Source organism: Rutilus rutilus (genome assembly GCF_951802725.1).
Source record: "Rutilus rutilus genome assembly, chromosome: 22".
NCBI lineage: Eukaryota > Metazoa > Chordata > Actinopteri > Cypriniformes > Leuciscidae > Rutilus > Rutilus rutilus.
Window position 1 is genome coordinate 1482492 of NC_140227.1, and position 20904 is coordinate 1503395.

The 20904-nt window shown below is 37.6% G+C and overlaps 1 protein-coding gene across 1 annotated transcript in view; it reads right to left on the reverse strand.

Annotated features, from left to right (window-relative positions):
• Positions 1–16164: 16164 nt before the first annotated feature.
• The window catches only part of slc6a11b (solute carrier family 6 member 11b), a 30547-nt gene continuing 25807 nt past the window's right edge, over positions 16165–20904 (reverse strand). Inside the window, exon 15 of the mRNA XM_084395241.1 lies at positions 16165–17994. Within this exon, the coding sequence (XP_084251367.1) occupies positions 17845–17994 (150 nt within the window). The 3' untranslated portion in view covers positions 16165–17844. The remainder of the gene's footprint in view (positions 17995–20904) is intronic.

Below are 20904 nucleotides of genomic sequence, written 5' to 3' on the forward strand. Positions count from 1 at the left end.
ATAGAATGCTAATCATCACTTTGATCTATGTAAGCGATTTTAAAAGAGAAATGCAAACTATAAAGCATGCCTGTGATGTGCAGACGTAAGAACACGTGCTTCTGAATTCTGGAGATACCGCAGCCGTTGGATTGATTTAGCAGGTAAACCAACAAATAGTGCATTGCAATCATCAATCCTGGAAGTAACGAATGCGTGAATAAGCCTGTCAGCATCAGGCAGAGGTAAGGCCTAATTCTAGCATTGTTTCTGAGATGATGGGATGCAGTTTTTGTGATTCTATTCAAATGTGAGTCTAATGTCAGATGAGCGTCACAAATCACACCAAGGTTACAAGCTTGAGTAGACGGAAATACAACACTATTATCCATAATCAAATTAAAATTGCTCCCTTTGTGAATAGCTGCTGGAACAATTCAGTTTTAAACAATTATGGTGCATCCATGCTTTTTTTTTCCTGCGAGAGGTTTGAAGAGGTGACAGTAATATCAGATTTGTAGCTATTTAATCATAAGCATAAAACTGATACCCCAAGCCATATTTCCATTATTATTTGCCCCAAAGAAAGAATATAAACGCTAAACAATATAGGACCCAAGACAGATCCCTGAGGAACACCATGGCAGACCTGTCCAACTTCAGATTTGTTGTTTCCCAAGACGATCAGTAAGGTAAGATTCAAACCATTTTACCAGTGATACCAAGCCAACTCTCTTGCCTATTTAGCACGTTGTATATATATAATGAACCCAGCCATATACATAATTATAAAAGCATGTGCACATGTATGCAGTTAGTCTTTTTTTTTTACTGAAATGTGTCACTTTGGTTGTCAGTAGCGTTTGTCATTTGTATATTTAAGATGCAAATGATCATATATAATTTCTGTTTTTTTGTACATCTCTAAAACTAGCTGTTTTATCAGAGTTTTTATATCCACTGTATTTAATAAAGTATAATAACACTCCCTTTATATAATATATTGTCAGAAAAATGAAAGCATTATTTCTAAAGGGGTAAATGTCACAGCATAGGAGGACTGAGACAGAGAGGGACATTTTCTCACAAAATAAAAAAGATGATATAATACTTATCTAAACACTCAGTATCCCTTTAATTACCTCAGTAGTAAATCACGAGGCTGTGGACATACATTTCTGCAAGACAAATGTCTGTGATTTGAGCACGAGAGGAGGAAGAACATGACTTCAGAAATCACTGTCCACATCAGAGAATGAAATTGCTCATTCCGTCCATTTTATTAGAGATATCCAAGCTTAAACAGCAAATCCCGCTAATCATTAGTGCATACTTCCCTGTTTTCCGTCTGAAGGCACGTGTCTGGTGCGTGTTTCTCCCCTCGGCCCTTATCTCTTATGACAGCACGGCCCACAGAGACACAGAGGACAGTATTATCATAGGGGTCGGCCCTGATGTGTCTATCCGACGGAAAATGTGACACTGCAGACGGAGGTCCACATTCATTTTTTTTTAGATTGGATGTGCAGCAGAACTCGTCATAGGTCAAGAGTAAATCAAAAAGAATTACACAGCTGCCAAAGCCCATTACTTCAGCAGAGCGGAGGTAAATATACTCCAGATTCAGCGCACAAACACACACAAATACACTAAAAACGCGATAAGGACTGACATTTATGATTTTTGTTTGTGTGTATTTTTCAAGAGATCTGAATGTCTCTCGGTGAGGATTAAAGGTGCTGATGTCGCAGTGTTTGACCTGTGCGCTGTTGTTATTAGCATGATAAGATCCTAAGAGCAGAAACACAGAGGATCCGGGTTGAATCAACACAATTAGCCTTCATTCCCCACAGCAAAAGACTCGAAATTGGATTCCTTTGTTCTTTGTTTCCATCCTAGAATCTGTCCATCCTCAACCAGTGAAAAACTGTTCATTACCTCAAGGTGAATCAATTTGAACAGAAGAATAATCAATATGCTCCCCCATACAATCTCAGAAAATAATTTAATGGATCAAGACCTAAATCAATGACGTGGTGCAATATCCATATCTGCATTCAATAATGCATCTTGCCATCAGGTCATGCATTATTTATGAGCATGAACAAAAGTGAAAATGATGATGATGATGATGATGATTTTTTTTAAATTAAGGTTAATGATGTTTAAGATATATAAATCAATGGGAGTCAGTAGCTGAAATTATGTAATTATACAAAAATATCACAGGGTGTTTATTACCTGAAGGAGTGACTAACATTATACCATTAATAATCTCTGTAAATATTTCCACTGTTCCAACATTAATAAACTAACAATGAAAAATACTTATGAAGAATCTCAGTTAATGTTCATTTTAAAATCACTCTAAAAAATGGTGGGTTGTTTTAACCCAATTTTAGGTCAAATATGAACAAACCTGAACGTTGGGTTAAAAATGTAATTTAAAAATGTAACCCAACGGCTGGGTTTGTCCATATTTGACCCAAAGTTGGGTTGAAACAACCCAGCATTTTTAGAGTGCATTATTAAAATCAAAAGTTGCAACTGTCTATATTATTTAATTAACTTTATTAACTAATGTTAACAAAATACTGTGACAAATGTTGTTAGTTAATGCCAGTGTTGGGTAATTAGACAACTGTGCAAATTACTCTCTTTAAAAAGTACTACATTACATGTTAAATGCTACATTAACCTCGACCAGTTGAACAACACAGGATAGACATTAAATGGCTCTTTTAATTCTTCCAAATAAATAATATAAAATTGCACAAATTATTCTTGAACTGACCAAAGTGTGTAGGGAGAGGGTTACATTAAAAACAAACATTTTAACATTAATTTTCGATGTTCAATCCACTATTGTTTAATATAGAATTGTTCTATACAGTATTTCTTAATGCAATTACACCAGCAGTAACTGTAATTAAATGGCTAAATAATCCCTTACTTTACTTCTTTAAGGGAGAAGTAATTAAATTACAGTATTTAATAAGTTATTCATGCATTTCACTGGTTAACACATCATCTAATGTTAACTAATAGGACCTTATCGTGAACTTTAAAGCTAAAGTTAGAGATAATAAAGAACTCGTCACGCTCACACATATTCACTGTTATCTATGACTTTTGTCTCAATAAACTCCTAATTTACTGCTTCGTAATAGTTAGTAGGGGTGTAACAATATATCATGTCACAATATATCGCAATATAAAAATGCAACAATAAGTATGGTGGATAGATCACAAAAAAAAATTTACTGTGTAAAAAAAAATCTAATAATGTTTAAATCTAAAATTCTTATTCTTTTTTTTTTTTAATAATGTTGAATATAATGTATAATAATGCAATGAGGGAATATGTGTGTGTCCTGATAATGGCAGATGTCTGATGTTCCCAGTAAAAGTGTCCTACATTATTATAAATATATCTAGTCAGTGACAGTGAAAGCATATTCATCTACAATAATTCAGTATTTTCATCTTCAGAATCATGAATATTGTTATTCTGGTGTCTCTATTGTACTGTGCTTTGGGTTTCAGCACCAAGTCCAAGACTATTCATTTACACACTCAATGAAATACCAAATTTAGCATTTTAATCAACAGTACTTTTTTTATAAACCTTTTATCATGTGTCTTGGAGTATCGCAATAATATCGTATTGTGAGTTCAGTGTATCGAATCGTGACATGAGGGTATCGTTACACCCCTAATAAAGCCAGTTGTGGTTATGTTTAGGTATGATCATGCAGAATAAGGCATTAATATGTGCTTGAATAAACAGAAATATAATATAGAATATAATGCAAGCTAAGCAACTGTTTGGACCCTAAACTAAAGTGTTACCCTCGTCACTCTGTTTATTATACACTGAAACATCTAAATGAAATTTGTTGTTGATTTATATGGTTCATAAACTCAAGAATGAAGAATTTAAACATTTGACCTCTTTAATATACAGTCAAACCAACATGTATTCAGACTCCTTCAATATTTCTCACATTATCACAGTTTATTCGCTAGTTTAGACAATGGTAATAAAATATGAGCAGAACTCAGTGGATATTTGACTGGTTTTGTCCGTCCTTCTGTTAGACTGTCTCACACATGAATTATGTTGAATATCTGTCAGCTGTTAAATTTAACTACACAATTAGATAATACCAGTTTAGCTCCACCAATCACCAAGCAATGCTTCATTGTGTTCAGTCTGTGTGTAAAAAGAGCATTAGCAATTAAAGACAACACACTTCAGCAAAACATGATCAGCTCAAAGTGTCCCAATCATTTTTGGCCCCAAAGTTGTACTGGTAGACGCTGTATGAAGAATATTTGGGTATAATATGTCACAGTTTACTGTATTTTGTCCTCTCCTCACTTATATAAATGAACTATAGTGTCCTGCACACACTAGTAAAAAATATATAAAAAATGATATCAGGTGTCTGAATAAATTTGGGTTTGACTGTACTTCTTAAACATGTGGTTTTCCTGATCTTTCTTACTGTACTTCAGTCTCAACTATGTCTATGTGTCTTTGTGCGACCCTTTGAAGTCGTTTGCATTCATTCGCTTATAAATAGCTCTTGAGAAAGCATGTCAGATCTGCAGATTTGTATGGAGAGGGTTAGAGTCCCTGGGGCCGCGACACCACACTTCTCACGGGAGGCTCCGGGGCCCGGGGACATTTCACCCTGATCTTCACAAACACTGAACGACCTCGAACGTCCCCATCATAACCCATAGTTCACCTGAGCTGGTATGGATTGGATGTGCGTTGACAGTCCGCTTGTAAATAATTGCACGTGTTCATCCTGGCTATAGTAAAAGCGGTCATTCTTCTGCCAGCCAATCTCTATGAACATGTGCCTTCAGGAGCACATTTGAAATCTCGAGCACATGCACAACCTTTCAGCATTTTTTCCATTATGTGGAAAATTGTCTTTTTCCCCCATTTCCCCCCCACACATTGTTCAGTTACTATAGAAACCCGAGCCGGTGAATTCACTGCAAACCGAGTGCCAGACGACCAACCTAAAGTGCCTCAAAATGGTTATTTATGTCGACTTAATGTTGCGCACACTGCACATTTGGATTTACTGATGAAAAAAATCACTGATTTTTATTTATTTATTTTTTATTCTGGAGTCTTTTTCCCCTCTTAACATTTACAAGACACTGCTAGGAAGGATTATAGCCTATATGTTTGGTTAAGCCCCTCTCCAAATTCAAGTTTGCTTTCACGTTCTGCTGTTCATCAGCATTTCATTACCTGACACACTCTCCGAGCCCTGGAGTTACTATAGCAACACTGCACCGATAGTGCTGTCCTTCACATGCATGGCTTTGAAATCCAGGAATAATTTCAGAGTTCCAGACGCGTTAAGGGAAGCTTTAATGTGAAATAAAATACTTAGGATGTCACTGGAGAAAATACTATCACGTTTATGCCTTTGATGTTGCCACTGCAGGCTTGAAGAGACTGTCGCACCAAAAAAACCCTAGCTTTTTAACAACAACATTTCTTGTGTTTGCTGCCCTCTGCTGGCTGATGTCTCTCTCTCTCTCTCTCTCTCTCTCTCTCTCTCTCTCTCTCTCTCTCTCTCTCTCAGTCTTCTAAAATGAAGAAGAACAGAGTTACAATGAATCAGAATCTGCACATTTAGAACGTTGTTGACGTTGACACGCCAATCATAAGCGGTTTTCTATTGGTCCATCCACATTTGGATAAATCTTTAGCTTTTATTATTCATTTTCTTTTCTTTTCTTTTCTTTTTTGAATCAGCATGCATTCTAAATGTTCATATATAATAATTTGTTAAGAAACAAGTATTCATTACTTCAACAAGCTCAATGAGCTCATTGTTTCTGCCTTAAATTATTACATTGTAATCATTTGTTATTACATTATAACATTTTTAGCTAACTGTGATTTTGTATATCTACATTTCTGAAATACATAACTTAGACAGTTACCTCTGATAACAGAACACTCTAAATTGTAATGTGTAATGCTTTGAAACGATGTGTGTTGTGAAAAGCGCTGTGCAAATAAATGTGAATTGACATTTTTTCCATGTAGAAATACATATTTAGTAAAAATGACCTTTTTCAAAGGTCTTTTCATCATTAAAATATCACGCTAATTTTGGTTCCCAAAGAGGAAAATTAAATCTGGACAATCCTGGAATGTTTATCAGTAGCCGTTCAGTCATAATCAACGTGACTGTCAGCAAATGTTACTGTAATTATCATAGTTTATGAAAGATAATAATGATGAGTGGATGATAATCATAGGAATAATGGCAAGTCATCGTTCTGTGAGATATTGCTAGTTAACAAAAGAGACTGAATCTTATTCTCTCAGTTTGCTGACGCAAGTCCTCCGTCTCTCTCTCTCTCTCTCTCTCTCTCTCTCTTGGCCCCGTTTCTGAGGTGAGCAGAGATATTACTGTCAGATTTGCACAGTCTTTGGTTTGCCAGCAGACATTAGCGTATGAATGAATCAAACACTGTTAACTCAGGTTCCTCATGTAATTAATTCAGCTTCAGCATCCTTACAAAATACAAATTATCTCGCCCTCCTGAGAATTTAGGTCAAGCTCTGGGAATCAAAATCTGCAAGTATTTTGTAAAAAAGTATTCAAAATAAAAAATGGAATGAAAAAGGGATATGAAAAGCGAGATCAGAGCAATGGCAGAAAGAAACATTAAAAAGTAGCTCTTGAATGTTACATTTATGGCTTAATGTTGATTATACAAAAACTTTTCACTGTACAGATTGACCAAACAGAATTGCAGAAGCCATGTGATAAATGTTTCTGTTACGGGTCTGAGGGAACAACTGGATTGCTGAATGCGAAATCAGGTGATCACTTTAAATTGTCTGAGGGAAATGTAAAAAAAAAAATCGGTTATAATTACGGTAAAAAGAAAATCTAGAAAAATACGGTACAAAATATGGTAGAAACATTTTAGGTTTTACAGACTTAACTTAAAAGTAAAAAAAAAAAAAAAAAACTTTTTCAGTATCTGATATAAAGATGTGTTACCAACCTATTGAAGTAATATCTGTATTGTATTATTGTAATACACTGATAACCACCAATCACAGCGGTGGTGAGAGTCACATGATCAATCAAAGCTCATCACAAGCAGATATTTCACAAGAAATATAATAGTAATATACAGAAGCTGCACAGTGTAATTTACACAAACACTAAACACCATTATCGTAACACACATGAAATAAAAAAAATGCTTTAAACATTAATTTAACAACATTAAATGTAACCGATTAAATGTACATAACCGAAAAAAAAAAAAAAAAAACTATAAAGAAACAGTTATTTCAACAAAAATACATCAAATGTGAAGTGTCACGCAGGGAATTGTGGGAATGTCAATTTACGTTTGAAAATTATACAATAACTTCCAAAACTGTAAATGTTAACTGTAAAACTGAAAACGGTATATTACTGTAAAATGACATTAAATGTACGGTTAGATCTATCACAGTTATTCACCGTATATAGTACTGAATCTTTCTGTTAACCAATTTAAAGTGTAGCATTTTTACAGTCTTTTACCGTAAAAATCTCAATCATTTTTTACAGCATGTTTTACTACAGCTCTGCAAAGACGCAAAAGCAGATTTTGTGACTGAACTGACTCTTCATGTCACCCTCATGTGTTTCTGAGAGCAGAACGAGTTCATTCTCGCATGATTCGCTCTCGCGTTCAAACCCAGTGCTATGGGATGGAACAGAAAGCAGCTCTCGTGTTTTTCAAAGATGAATTTCTTGACACACTAAAGTATCTTAAAGAGACAGCTTTGGTCAAGGTCACCAATGATCTGTTAATAGCTTCAGATTCTGGTTCTCTCTCCATCCTTATCCTTCTTGATCTTAGCGCCACTTTTGATACTGTCAAATTCAATCACAACCTCTTATCAACCAAGTCTTGGGTGTTTCTGAGACTGTTTGAACCTGGTTTAGATATTATCTCTCTGATCGCCGCCAGTTCGTTTTTTAGTGGATTCAGGTCTGAGATTGGCTCTGTCACTAGTACTGGTGTCCCTCAGGGTTCAATTGTAGGTCCCTTACTTTTTTAGCATTTATATATTTCATCTTGGATTGCTCTTAAAATCACTTGGGCTTAATTATCACTTTTATGCAGATGATACTCATATTTATATTCACTCTAAGCCTGGTCAAAACGTGGATGTTTCTTTTCTTTCACATTGCATTTCTGTGATATAAATATGGATGACCCAAAACTTTCTGTGTCTTAATATTGATAATACAGAGGTCTTGCTTATTGACTCAAAGACAGTCTACTAATACTCTAATGAAAGTTAGTTGACATGTAGTTGCAAAGTTACTTATAGTCAACAGAATGTTAAAAAGGGACAATCAAAATAAAGTGTTACCGAATAAAATGTGTAAAAGCACAAAGCAGAGGCTGTGCTATTTCTTTAGAAATATTGCATGGTCAGATATTCATACAACAAAATATTCTTCATAATGAAATGATCTTCAATTGAGGACCTTTTTGCAGCAAATATTGATATATGTGATTCGTTTGATATTCATGTTCTTTTACTTTTTATCCTTATTTGAGTTTAAGGAAAACCCTTACTCCATTACATTTCCTTTTCTGCATGTTTCTGTCCGTCTAACACAATTCCTGTTCTCTGTGAACTTTGCTGAGCTGAAGGGCAGCTTGTGTGAGACGCTGGGACAGACTCGTCCCGCTGACCCTCTGCCTGCTTATCATCTCTGCTGGATGTCATTTGCATTCCATTAAAGCTCACTCGTTCTCCCTTTCTCTCGCTCTTTCTGCCGCCAAAGCCTCATCACTCGCATTATGCAGCAGAATCATTTCATACGCCTCTGCATACGCCAGCCGCTCCGAATACGCAGTGCCAAATCAAGCACATGTTTCCGGAGGAAAAAAGGGAGGAAATGCTCTGATTAGCGATTATGTATGATTAGAGCCTGGATTTTGATGCATGCTTTTCAGTAAAATGTAGAGTGAGCGTCCTTCCTGAACACAAGTGACAGACATTTAAACAAAGAAACACATAGGCCTGCTGAATAAATCGAATGCAGATGCATATGAATTATTTGTTGAAAAATACAAACCTGGTTATAATATCAGATGTTAAAGATATACTGTAGTTCACCCAAAAATTCTGTTATGGTCATAGCTGACCCTTCAATCTTTTCTTTAAAAAAAGAAATCAAAGGGAAAATGTTAAGAATTGGTCTCTCTGGTCATATTGATCGCACAGGTCACTCTTTTCCATGCAATTAAAAACAAAACAAAACAAAACATGGAATCTAGAGTTTAAGCTTCAAAAGGGATGCAAAGGCACAATAGGAATAGGAAATAATTGTATTCCTTGTCTCTTGAAGCCATATAATTGCATCGTGTGAGAAACAGGCTGAAATTGGAATATTTATGAGGACGCAAATTGCCAACAACTTTAGGCAATACGTTGGGAATTGTCAGTAATCAATTGGTGAAATAGTGCGATAGTGTGTGAATGATATGTTTTAAGTCTGATGCACACTGACTGGAACAAGGAAAAAAAATGCATATTCAAAAATGTTTACATTCTCACAAAAAGGGAGACACGTATGCTTTATCGCAGAAAACCAGTATCACCAACACCCGATTGTTTAAAAGCAGACAATGATCATGGCTGACTGTACCCTGTCAATCAAAAAACGTGTCAGACTGCAACTCACACTGTGTGTGAAGAAACTGTCTCTTATGTTGAATTTAGGACTGTCAAAGTAAACGCGACAATAATGCACTGTGTATCATGTATCATGTAATCAGTGTTTCAACCGCGGAAAGATGGTGTGAACTTAACATTGCATTTATACCTTGTAATATTCAAGCCGTTTTTGCCAACTCATCTGCTATTTCATTGGTAACACTTTATTTCGATAGTCCACTTTAGACATTCTACTAACTATAAGTAACTTTGCTCTAGTAAATTTGTAGACTGTCTGCTTAATATCTGCTAACTCTTTATTTTGTTGGTCCCCCAAAATATAGTATACTTACTATAAGTAACTCCTAACAGTCTAGTGAGTCTACTAATACTCAAATGAGAGTTAGTTGACATGTAGTTAAAAAGTAGCTTATACTTAGTAGAATGTCTAATGTGGACTATCGAAATAAAGTGTAACCATTTCATTTCCCAAAATCCCCACGTGAGCAGGAATCCACAAAAAGAAGACTTTTATTCCTAGATCTGGGAACAGGGTCTGGAGGGTCTCTATGAGAATATCCTGTCTTGAGTCGGATTGTCCATTTTTAAAGCTTATAAGGCTTGATAAAGAATCAGAGTAAATATTCAAATGAACCTTTCACCCATTGAATGGCCAATTGAGTTGCATTCGATTCTGAGGAATGTGTTAATATCATGTTTCTATTTTCAGAATTAGGTGGTTTTTATTTTGTCCCATCCACCCAAACCCAATTTGGGTGATTGGGACAGTTATTAAAAGCTTTGCTAAATAAGAAAATGATTAACCTGGCAACAGATTACCATTGTGTGTGCTCTGTATGCTCTAAACTGGTGCTTCTCAACTTCTTAATCTGTGCAACCCATGACAGTTACACATTGACCATTTAATGCATTCCTAACTAATCCTGATTAAGTTAATCTATTGCAGAGTAGAATTGCACCAGTGAGACAAGAAGAGAGATGCAAGAAGACACCAAAAGGAAGAGCAATTGGAAAGAACAAACACACAGTTATAAAAAATACAAGAAGTTACATTGAGGAAAGGAGTGGCCATTGAAGGGTACAATGAGATAGTGGAGGCAGGGACCAAGGTAAGGTTCTTGGCCAGAGCCCGGAACATGCCAAAATCAACTTTGCAGGGAGTTGTAAAGGGCTATGAGCACAATGGTGGAAGTAAGTCCTGCATTCCCCAAGAGGATGGTCCAGCTAGCAGAGCTGGTCAAAGAACTGAGCAAGAGAGGGTTCCCCATGAGAAAACCAGAGACACAAGTTCTTGCAACCCAATTTGCAGAAGCCAATGGACTAAAAGGCCTTGTCCCTAGAAAGGCAGTTAACTACTGGTTTCAACACTTTCTAAGGAGAAACCCAGGCCTCAGTATGAGGAAGCTGGAGGTCCTCTCTTCTACCCGAGCACTGTTACTGTGTGAAAATAGTTTGCTTCTGATAGCGATTATTATTACTGAGCTTGGTATCCAGGACCTTCCAGGACACATCTGGAACTGGGATGAAACAGGCCTGAAGGACAACTCTGTGTCTGCAAGAGTTGTGGCTGAAGTAGGATCGCCATGTTTGGAAATCACTGCAAATGAAAGGGGAGAAACAATGACACAATGCAGCAGGAGAGTATGAGCCGCTACTTGTCATATTCCAAGGCAAAAGGCTTCGGGCTGAAGAGTTTTTTTGGGGCACCAATCAATGCCCTTGTCAGAATACCAGACAATGGATGGACCGACTCTGTAGTGTTTTTGGACTGGGGAAAATAATTCATAGCTCACTGCCCAAAGAAAATCGCTGTCCACATGTGCTTCTGCTTGACGGACACAACAGTCATGTGTTTAACATTGACTTCCTTCATCTTAATGTCAGGGTTAAAGACTTATTTTTTGCCACTAGAGGCCGGCATTGCGTCTGTTGGTGGTTTTCAGTCTCTGTCATTACGTCATATTGTTGTCACCTGTGTCTTGTTCCCTTTTTGTGTATTTAAGTCACCCTTCTCCTGCATACTGTGCACAGTGTTTCCTGTGCCATGACCATGTATACCCAGCAAACACGTTTACGTTGTGGCAACGTCTATGGCACATTGCATTTCTACTATGCTGTCCAGGTGCTCGCAACATTGTAACAATGTAGAATTGTAAGACGCGACAGGGCTGTAGCAACGTTGTTTTTATGCTAGATATAGACACCCCTCATTTAGCATGTTATGTTTTGTGGTCAGATTAGTCAGATAATTATATACTTTTAAAATATTGTTTATCCTTATTATTATTTAATGGGCCTAATAGTAAATTAATTATAATCAGCACCTGCAAGTGTACACTTTGAAGAGTAAAAATGACATAGAAGGTTGGCTAATTCAACTTTCAACTTATTAAAACTGCATATTGTAATCAAATTGCACTTCCAGAAGTCATACATTTGTGATCAGAACATTTTATGAACAGAACCGATAAAGGTCGGTAACCGGAATCAGTCCAAAAAACATCAACAAATCCAGAGGAGCACAGAAATGGATGAGACTAAATAGCAGATAAATCAAAGGAAAAAATAAACTGGTGTGCGAGTGGTTACAATATTATTTTTTTTCTATGTGCATTTCCAAAAAAGGAAAAAAAGTAACTTACGCGCTTAAAGGCCCTTTCACACTGGATGCGATTTTGACGCACGAATAATTCGCGCGATGGTTTTATTTTTCGATCAGCTGTGTGTGTAATGAGTGCTTCCACACCGAACGCGAATGTGCTGCGGCGAAAAAACGACTTTTATTTTATTCGCTTCGATGTCGATTTTTTTTTACTTTTGCGGCGACAGAATAGGCTTCAGCCAATCATACACTACAAGGACAACGATTTGAAAGACAATGTGTGGCGTAGCATTGCCAACCAACTCGGTTATCACGACTGTGAGTGTGTTGTGTGATAGTTTTAGTCATTGTATAGTCCTGTGCTGTGTAGGCTAGCAGGCTAAACTACATCTGGGAGAGAAAGCTAACACTATTAGCAGCTACGTCAAAGATAGAGACAGAGACCGTGTTTACTTTGAACATGTAACAAGATGTAGTGAGACTATGCTGCTTTTAGTATACTATACATTCTTTGTGTGATATCTACAGTTTCTAGTCGAATGATTTTAACTTGTTGCACACACACACACACACACACACACACACACACACACACTCGCTCACTCACTCGCGCACACACACACACTCGCTCACTTCGTGTGTTACATGTAATGTGTAGTGACATTACAAAACGCACTGTGTGAAGACCTATTTTTTACAGTCTATGGTGAAGACGCAAAAAACTGCACATAAGCATACTCCCCTTCAGACTCTGTTCTTTAAGATTGGTTGCACCCAAAACCTTCTTTTCTGTCTTTTAAAGAAAATGAAAAGCTCGTCTTCACTGGATGATGATGATATTGATGATGAAGTGTCCATGTTTTCTCAGCTGTCAGCGCGAAAGTTTTGGAATGTTGAAGCTCTCTGAACGTCACAGACGTCGCAAATTCGCGTCGCGGCTGATGAATGGTTTTGACGCGAACTATTCGCACACAAACTATTCGCTTTTTCGTTTCGCTTTTTCGTTACGCATCCGGTGTGAAAGGGCCTTAAGTCACTGTCTGTTTAAGGAGTGCTGAAATGTCAATTACTCATCATTAAAGTAATTTTGGCTTCATTATGGCTGATAACTTTTGACATAAAGTTAAAATATTTGTCATACCTGACCAGAAGATTTTCCTTTCCCTAAGGGTAAGGATTAAAGGATTAACGTTAGCAAGCACTAGTATTGTAATTTACACAAGATCGCAAACTCCATGAATTATCACCAGCAAACATTATTATGTCCCTTCAGGTAGACTGAACAAATAAATGTCACATTAGACAACGAAGTTGTAGGTTGTTTTTGAATAATTACGTATCTGATTTAGCTGAGGTAAATTAAACGCAATTCTCTCGTATCCATGCTCGATGAAGAATGAGACAAAACAATGAGCTCAAGTCTGATTGGCGCTTCAGGGCAGTGACGAGTGCATATGTCGTCCAGTGGTCGTCCAGACACCATAGGCACAGCCTTAAGCAATGGCCCTGAACTGGTTCAATGTCAACATTGTGACAACGCTGTAACAACCTTCACTACACAACGTAGTTATAGTAACCTTTTGGCCATGTTGTTAAAACGTTGTTAGAAGGTTGGGTACGTTGTGGTTTGCTGGGTAGGGCATTCTCTTGTGGTGCATTTTTGATTGATCTAAAATCTACTTCATGTTCCTGGAATGGTTTCTTTGTTTTGTTTTATTGACATTTGCTTTTTGAAAATGTTGGAGTTTACACACAGATCTTCTTTGTGAACTTTTTTGAATGCCTTTTGGATTGGCATTGTGAACCTTTGAGATCTGCCTGCTGGGACTATTCCTCTTAAATTTTTTGCATTGACTACTGAGAACATTTTTTGTGTACCTTCTGGATTTACTTCGTGGACTTTTGGGATTGTTGGGATTGGGATTTGGAACTGTTGTCAAACTCTTTTGGAAGTTTTTGCCGTTGACTTTTTGGATTTATTAAAGATCTGAAAACGTTTCCCCAGACCTGTCATCTTGGTTTATCTGCATTTGGGTTCAGCTTTTTGACTGTTCACGTTTTCACACTAGTCCTATCCCTGTGTTTCTGACACTTATGAGAGACCACCATGTGCATGTTGTGTGCTTCCCTTCTCATACAGCACATTCTCCAGCCAGCTGACAGGGCATTCTTCAAAAGCCTGAAGTTTCACCTGGAGGGCCAGATCTACACCAGAGAGAATAGTGGAAGGAAGCCTCAGAGACCACTTCTTGCCCCTGCTCTCAAAGGACTGGAAAAATGCAGCAAAGCCACAGAATGCACAGGCAGGCTTTAGGGGTAATTGATCTACCCACTAGATCCCATCCGCAGAGACCAAGCTCTTTTTTCTCTTATTTTGGCATCAGAACAGAATGCAGCACCTGAGGCCTCCAAAACCCCTCATCATCCTCACCCAAGCGTTCTCCAAGCCTTCGTCCAGGTAATAACAAAGTCCCTTTAAGACAAGTCATTTCACTCGGCGGCCATCTTTGAAACGCCTCTAGGGCATACAAGTGCAGCTCCTATCTTTTTGAATGGGGAACAAGTTCTCCAAGACTGTTCGCCAAGCTTAGAATTAAATTTCATATTTGAAATCACCAACGAAATTTGACAACAACTGTTTCTAAACACTCGAATCATGACAGAAAACGAACATTTTCAGGCTGGATCAAGCTAATGCGCATGCGCAGTGGACGCGCATGTTTGACTAACGCGATGACTATACCAATCTGTGATTGGCTCTTATTTAGAAGGCGGGACTTATTCCGCAGTTTTGAGCGTTGCACTTTTCCCCATTCAAAACAATATGAGTGACGCGTCTTGTGTAATTCTATAGTCTTTGGTAATAGACTACTTCATCAAGTCCTCTTCCAAACCCTTGTCAAAGCTCTGTGCAGAGGCAACACACACTTTGTCGACTTGGTTGACTGACATGTTTTTAATTTATTTTGGACCTGAATAAATTATTTTTTCATTTATACGTTTTCAATGACTTTTGGACTTCAAGTCTTCTTTTACCTCAATTATATTTTTTCAATGAAATTTGGGGGAAGAGAATTAAACATGCTTAATGACATTTGGCGTAAGAGAATTCACTGGAATGTATGTTTTGTGGACAGATTTATAAACACTGAGTAATAAAGTTGACCTGAAATAAACATCATGCTGAACAGAAAACAAAATCTTTCATATGCAATTATATCATCCTCCATGTTGTCATTGTCATGTGACCAACTTCTAAATGACATCAAAACATCTTTTAGCAGCTTTTAGCAAGTAATTGACCTGCTTTTATCATCTTCTCATGAAAATTGGTTGGCAACGGTGGATAAGATTTCCAGTGAATAAAAACTTAAATTCTGCTCTGTATCTCATACAAAACTATTATATAGCACCAGAGAGGACTGCGGATTAGGAATGGGACTAGCAGATCAAAATATATATTTTTAATGTTTTTAAAACAGTGATTTTCCTACTCATTTCTGTCCATTATGTTTTAGATATCCTTTATATATTAGTAATCCAATGACTTGATACAGTATATGGTTTAACCGACTGGTATGTGGTTTAAATCTTCATGTTTTTAAAGGCACTGGCTGGGACCTTATGGGTGAAAATAAGGTCATGTGACTATTTCTATTTTCTAGTGTTTTAGGGGTTCACTGGAGAAAGCATGTTGAGAGAAATAAATACACCACCATCTAATACACTTTCCCATACGTCACTGCAGAAACGACTGGTGTTGACTTTAACAGCAGCGGAAGTGAATGAGACACCCGAACAGATCTGTCCCTTTTTAACTTTTATTTTTAAAAATGAGTAAGCACACAATTCATATGTTCTGTGAATACCAAAATCTGTGTAAACAGTACATATAACAATTCCATCATATACCTAGAACTTGATTGTTGAATGACATATCAAAAGTCCTCAGAGAAAGGTTTTTTTTTTTTTTTTTTCATCAAGAAATAGTACACAAAAAACTAAAGAAGTGTAAAAATATACATTTATCTGAAAAGTTAACCGGATATTAAAACACTCACAAGTTTACTTGCACAAACTGATGATGTCACGATGAAACAGACCAGACCAAAGATTGCATGCATGTGCACAGGGCTCACAGTGAGTGAACTACACACACAAGTGCTCTTCACTGAGATAGTGCATCACAGATCCAGTGCAGATCGATTAAAGGACTCATGGCTGTTGAATTGCATGGGTTATTCGAACACATTTCCACTGCTTCCTAATGACTTCATAGACATGAAAGAACTACACTGCAAAACACTGATTTCTACTTAAAACAAGAACAAATATCTGCCAATGGGATCAACAAAATAATCTTGTTTTCCTTTTGGATCAAGCTGATTTTCTGACCCCACAGGCAGATATTTGTTCTTGTTTTAAGCATAAACACTTAATTTTCACAAGAAGAAAATGTGTACTACTTTGTGACTTTGTACTCTTAACGAAAGCGCTAGCATCCAATTAGTGGCCTTTTATACTTTGGATGGTATCAATCTTTCCATAGCAAATCTATTTATTACTACATTACAAGAACATTTGACTCGAATATTCTCTACATTGTCTTCATGTACTCACCCTTACGTCTAGCCCACATTTGTGTACGTTAAATAATGGGGCATCGATACCATTTTGTCATTTTTAATCTGAACGTGAACGCAGACTAGAGTATCAGTGAATATAGTGAGTTGTCTGGTTTACTTTCATGGTACCTGAAAAGAACTGTATGAACTGTTTAATACGTGCACTTTTGCGTTCCACGGCAAGCAGTACGACCCCTTTCATGTTGTCCTCACATGCAGACCATCAGACAAATACACATCACACTATTAAGACTAAATGTTCATGAACTTTAATGAGGGGTTCATGATGAGATGACTCTCTGGATCACCAGACTGAAGAAGAAAAAATCATAGTGATAAACTGTTTGGTCTGTCACCTTCAATCAAACTCAGTTTAATTGGTGTGAAATGGCCAAGAATTCGAGCCGCGTAAGACAGCGTGGAGAATGTGCTCGCTACGTCACGCTCGCCCCGCGAGTCAATGCTAGCTGAAGGACAGCGAATCACAGCGTATCTGACAACACTGAGCCTCATCTACAAACATACAGCCATCGTTTGGAGTGGTCATCAATACATCTCCTATCCATTAGAACAGAACTACAGTAATCTGCACTCAGCCGACAGGCAATGTGTAAAAACATTTCACAGCACATTATACCTCGGCTTCATTCTACACGTACAGAAATGACTAAAATGACAAAGAGTTACGCAATACGACAGTTTCATCTAGATTTAGATACACTCTTGATACAAATCATGACGTTAAATTGTGATGTGTTACCTGTTTGTGCAAAAAAAGCAACACTACAAATGTGATAATAGTTTTCTCTCTTTAAAAATAAAGGCAAAGATATTTGTTTCTTCACATTTCTGTTTGTTGTGCCGGTGATGTCCGTGTCTTGGGTTTAGAAATGTGTCTCCTTCTCTGTGATGGTGGAGATCTTGCCATCGGCCCTCATTTTGGCATCAGCATCATTGATAGCGCAAGGACCCCTGGAGGCGACGCGTCCCCTCATTTTCAGATCAGCGCTGGGTGTGGTCAGCTTCTTGATCCTCTGCAAAATTACACGCGCATTATAATAAGCAGTCTGAGTGCATTTGAGGAACATCTAATCACAGTTGGGTCACTGTCCTCTACTTACAATATACTCTAAAAAGGCATCAGTAGTTCTGTCATAAAAACTCTCTGAGTGTTTGGCATGGTAATGGATATGACAATGTTGATTCGATGTTTGGTCTTGGCGGAATAGATCTGCTACGCTTCTGCTGCAGAGCAAGAACGGGACTTGAAAACCTTCAAAGTTCAAACTTTTAAACCTACTAAACTAAAACTTAAACTAATTAAAACTGAAACCCTTCAAACTTCAAGCTTTTAAAACTACTTCAAACTTTATGGCTAGGCTTTTTCAAGCCAACTTAAAGTTTGTCTACAAACCTTTTATGTCGAGACAAACTTTAAGTTGGCTTGAGAAAGCTTGAAGTTGAAATATTTTCAGTTTGAAGTAGTTTAAAGTTTAAAGAAGTTTAATGTTTTGAAGTCAATAGATACATGACACACTGCTGCTGTACAATACAGCACACATGAATAACCCATAGCTGAGATATACAGGTGGAGCTGGGGAAGGAGGAGGGTTTCTGAAAGATGCTGCAGCAAACACTGACCAAGTATTTGAAGGTTGAGCATCGAGCTCATTGGCTACTGATACAGCAGGAACCAATCAGCTGAGCCCTATAGACAACGACGTGATTGCAATGCAAGCAGATTGAGTGAAGGACCGATCAGCCAGCGCCATCTAGAGTTTCACAACAGAACTTTGTATTTCCATGAAGAACCTTCAACATCTATTACACCTTTCCATTATGCAAAAGGTTCCATGGATTTTTCAAATGTTCTTCACACTGAAAAAACAAACAAATATGTTCTTCTAAGAACTGATTGCTGAAAGTTTCTTTGGGGAAAATGGTTCCTCTATGGCTCATGTGTCAAACTCGGCTCCTGGAGGGCCACTGGTAAACCCAGCTCCAAAACGCCAGCCTGCAAGTTTCTAGTGATCCTGAAGACTTTGATTAGCTGGTTCAGGTGTGTTTAATTAGTGCTGGAGCTGAACTCTGCAGGACAAACACCCCTGTAATATATGGCATCGCTGTGAAAACCCCTTTTTGAACCTTTATTTTTAAGAGTGTCGTAACTAACATTTGTGAGTTGTCACGAGAATATGTTATGATATAAGCAAGGGTCTAAGGCAGGGTTCCCCCAATCTGGCCACTGTCCTGAGTTTAGCTCCAACCCTAATCAAAGACACGTGAAGATAAACAAGATCTTCAGACTGTTTACACGACACCGTTTTCAACAAAAAACGTAAAACTTTTTATGCATTTTGGCCATTGGTTCACACGACAACTGCGTTTTGGGTGCCTGAAAACACAAACTTTGAAAACGGTCTTCATGTAAACAACAGAAACGTGAATCTCTGAAGACGATGATGTCATGCATATGCGTATTATGTGTTCAGTCTATAGTCATCTAATGGCCTGGCTGCAGTTTTTAGTCGTTTTCGTGGATACGTGTGAATGGGGATGGTTTTGACACTGGTGTCGTCTGTACACGGAAAGCTCAAAGGAAAAACTTCTCCGTTTTAAGCATATCGTTGTCATGTAAACGTACCCTCAGAGTCCCTGTCTCAATCCCCACACTTGTGCTCTTTGCTCTTGACAGCTTGTCTACTTGCATGCCACATTTTCGGTATTTGGCCCAAGTGTTCAAGTGGGCACAAAGACTGCAAAACCGCAACTGTTGATTACCAGATGGTACACACTTATAACATAGAGTTGTAAAAATGGAAGAGCTTTATTTACACATTTAGATTTTTAATAGGCTACTCTTTCAAATAAGCTTTATAATGTCAATTCAGTCCCTATGTAACAAACACAATTTAATTGTAGTGCTTCTAATTAAGTGATGAAAAGCAGTTGCAAATGCTTAACAAAATACACTTCCATTTTCATGTTCTTGTTTCATGTCTGTCATGTGATCTCCTGTTCTAGTCATGTGATCCTTCCATGTGTTCTGTGTTGTCATTGGTTCATTGTTTCATTGTTCACCTTGTCTAGTCATTAGTCTTGTGTATTGAAGCCCTCATGTTTGCCATGTGTCTTTTGTGTAACCACTGTTTGTAAGCGTTCTGTTCATGTTTTTGAAGTTCATGCCACGTCATGCCTTTGTTTTATGTTTGATCTTGTTTTGATTATGAAATAACTGCACTTGGGTTCTAGTGGATTAATTTAACTTACACTGGAAAGTTGGGGCATGTAAGTTCCTGAAGGCGATGAATGATGGGATATGCTCTGAAGCGCCAGTTGAGATTTAGTGGGCATCAAGTGAACTGCGCTTTGACATTTTTCAGACCTGGGAGAGTCTTGCACACTAATGCGTGCACACAGTCTTAAGTAGCCAAGACTGCAGGTGTGGGTACTGGGACAGACCATGAGTAACCGGTAAGTGAGTTTGATCAGGGTTTGAGGGCCGAATTTGAGAAACCCTCCTGGTGATGCTGTGATTCATTTTTGGGGGGAAATAATGCATTTTGCATTGACTTTGACGTCACAATTTAGGATTTTCAGGGTTTAAAACATCATGTGTCCTGTCTTTAGTTTTGTCATTCCATTTTCCTGCTACTCCAGAGTAATTCAATTACATGAAATGAATGGCTAAGGAAATGGGCCCAAAATTTTGTGGTCGTCTAAGCAAAGATGCCAGATTTATGCCGGATTCAAGCACCAGCTGAGCGACTGCCGGCAGTGAACTGGAATGCTTCTCCAGGTATTATAGACCTACTTGATTATTATTGTTTCTTTTTTTCGACAAATTTTTTTTCTTCTTGTTTTAAGAAGAAAATTGGTGAAGGACATCAAGCCGGCCGTACCTACACACATGCTGGCAAAAGTTTGTTCCCTGACAACAAGTT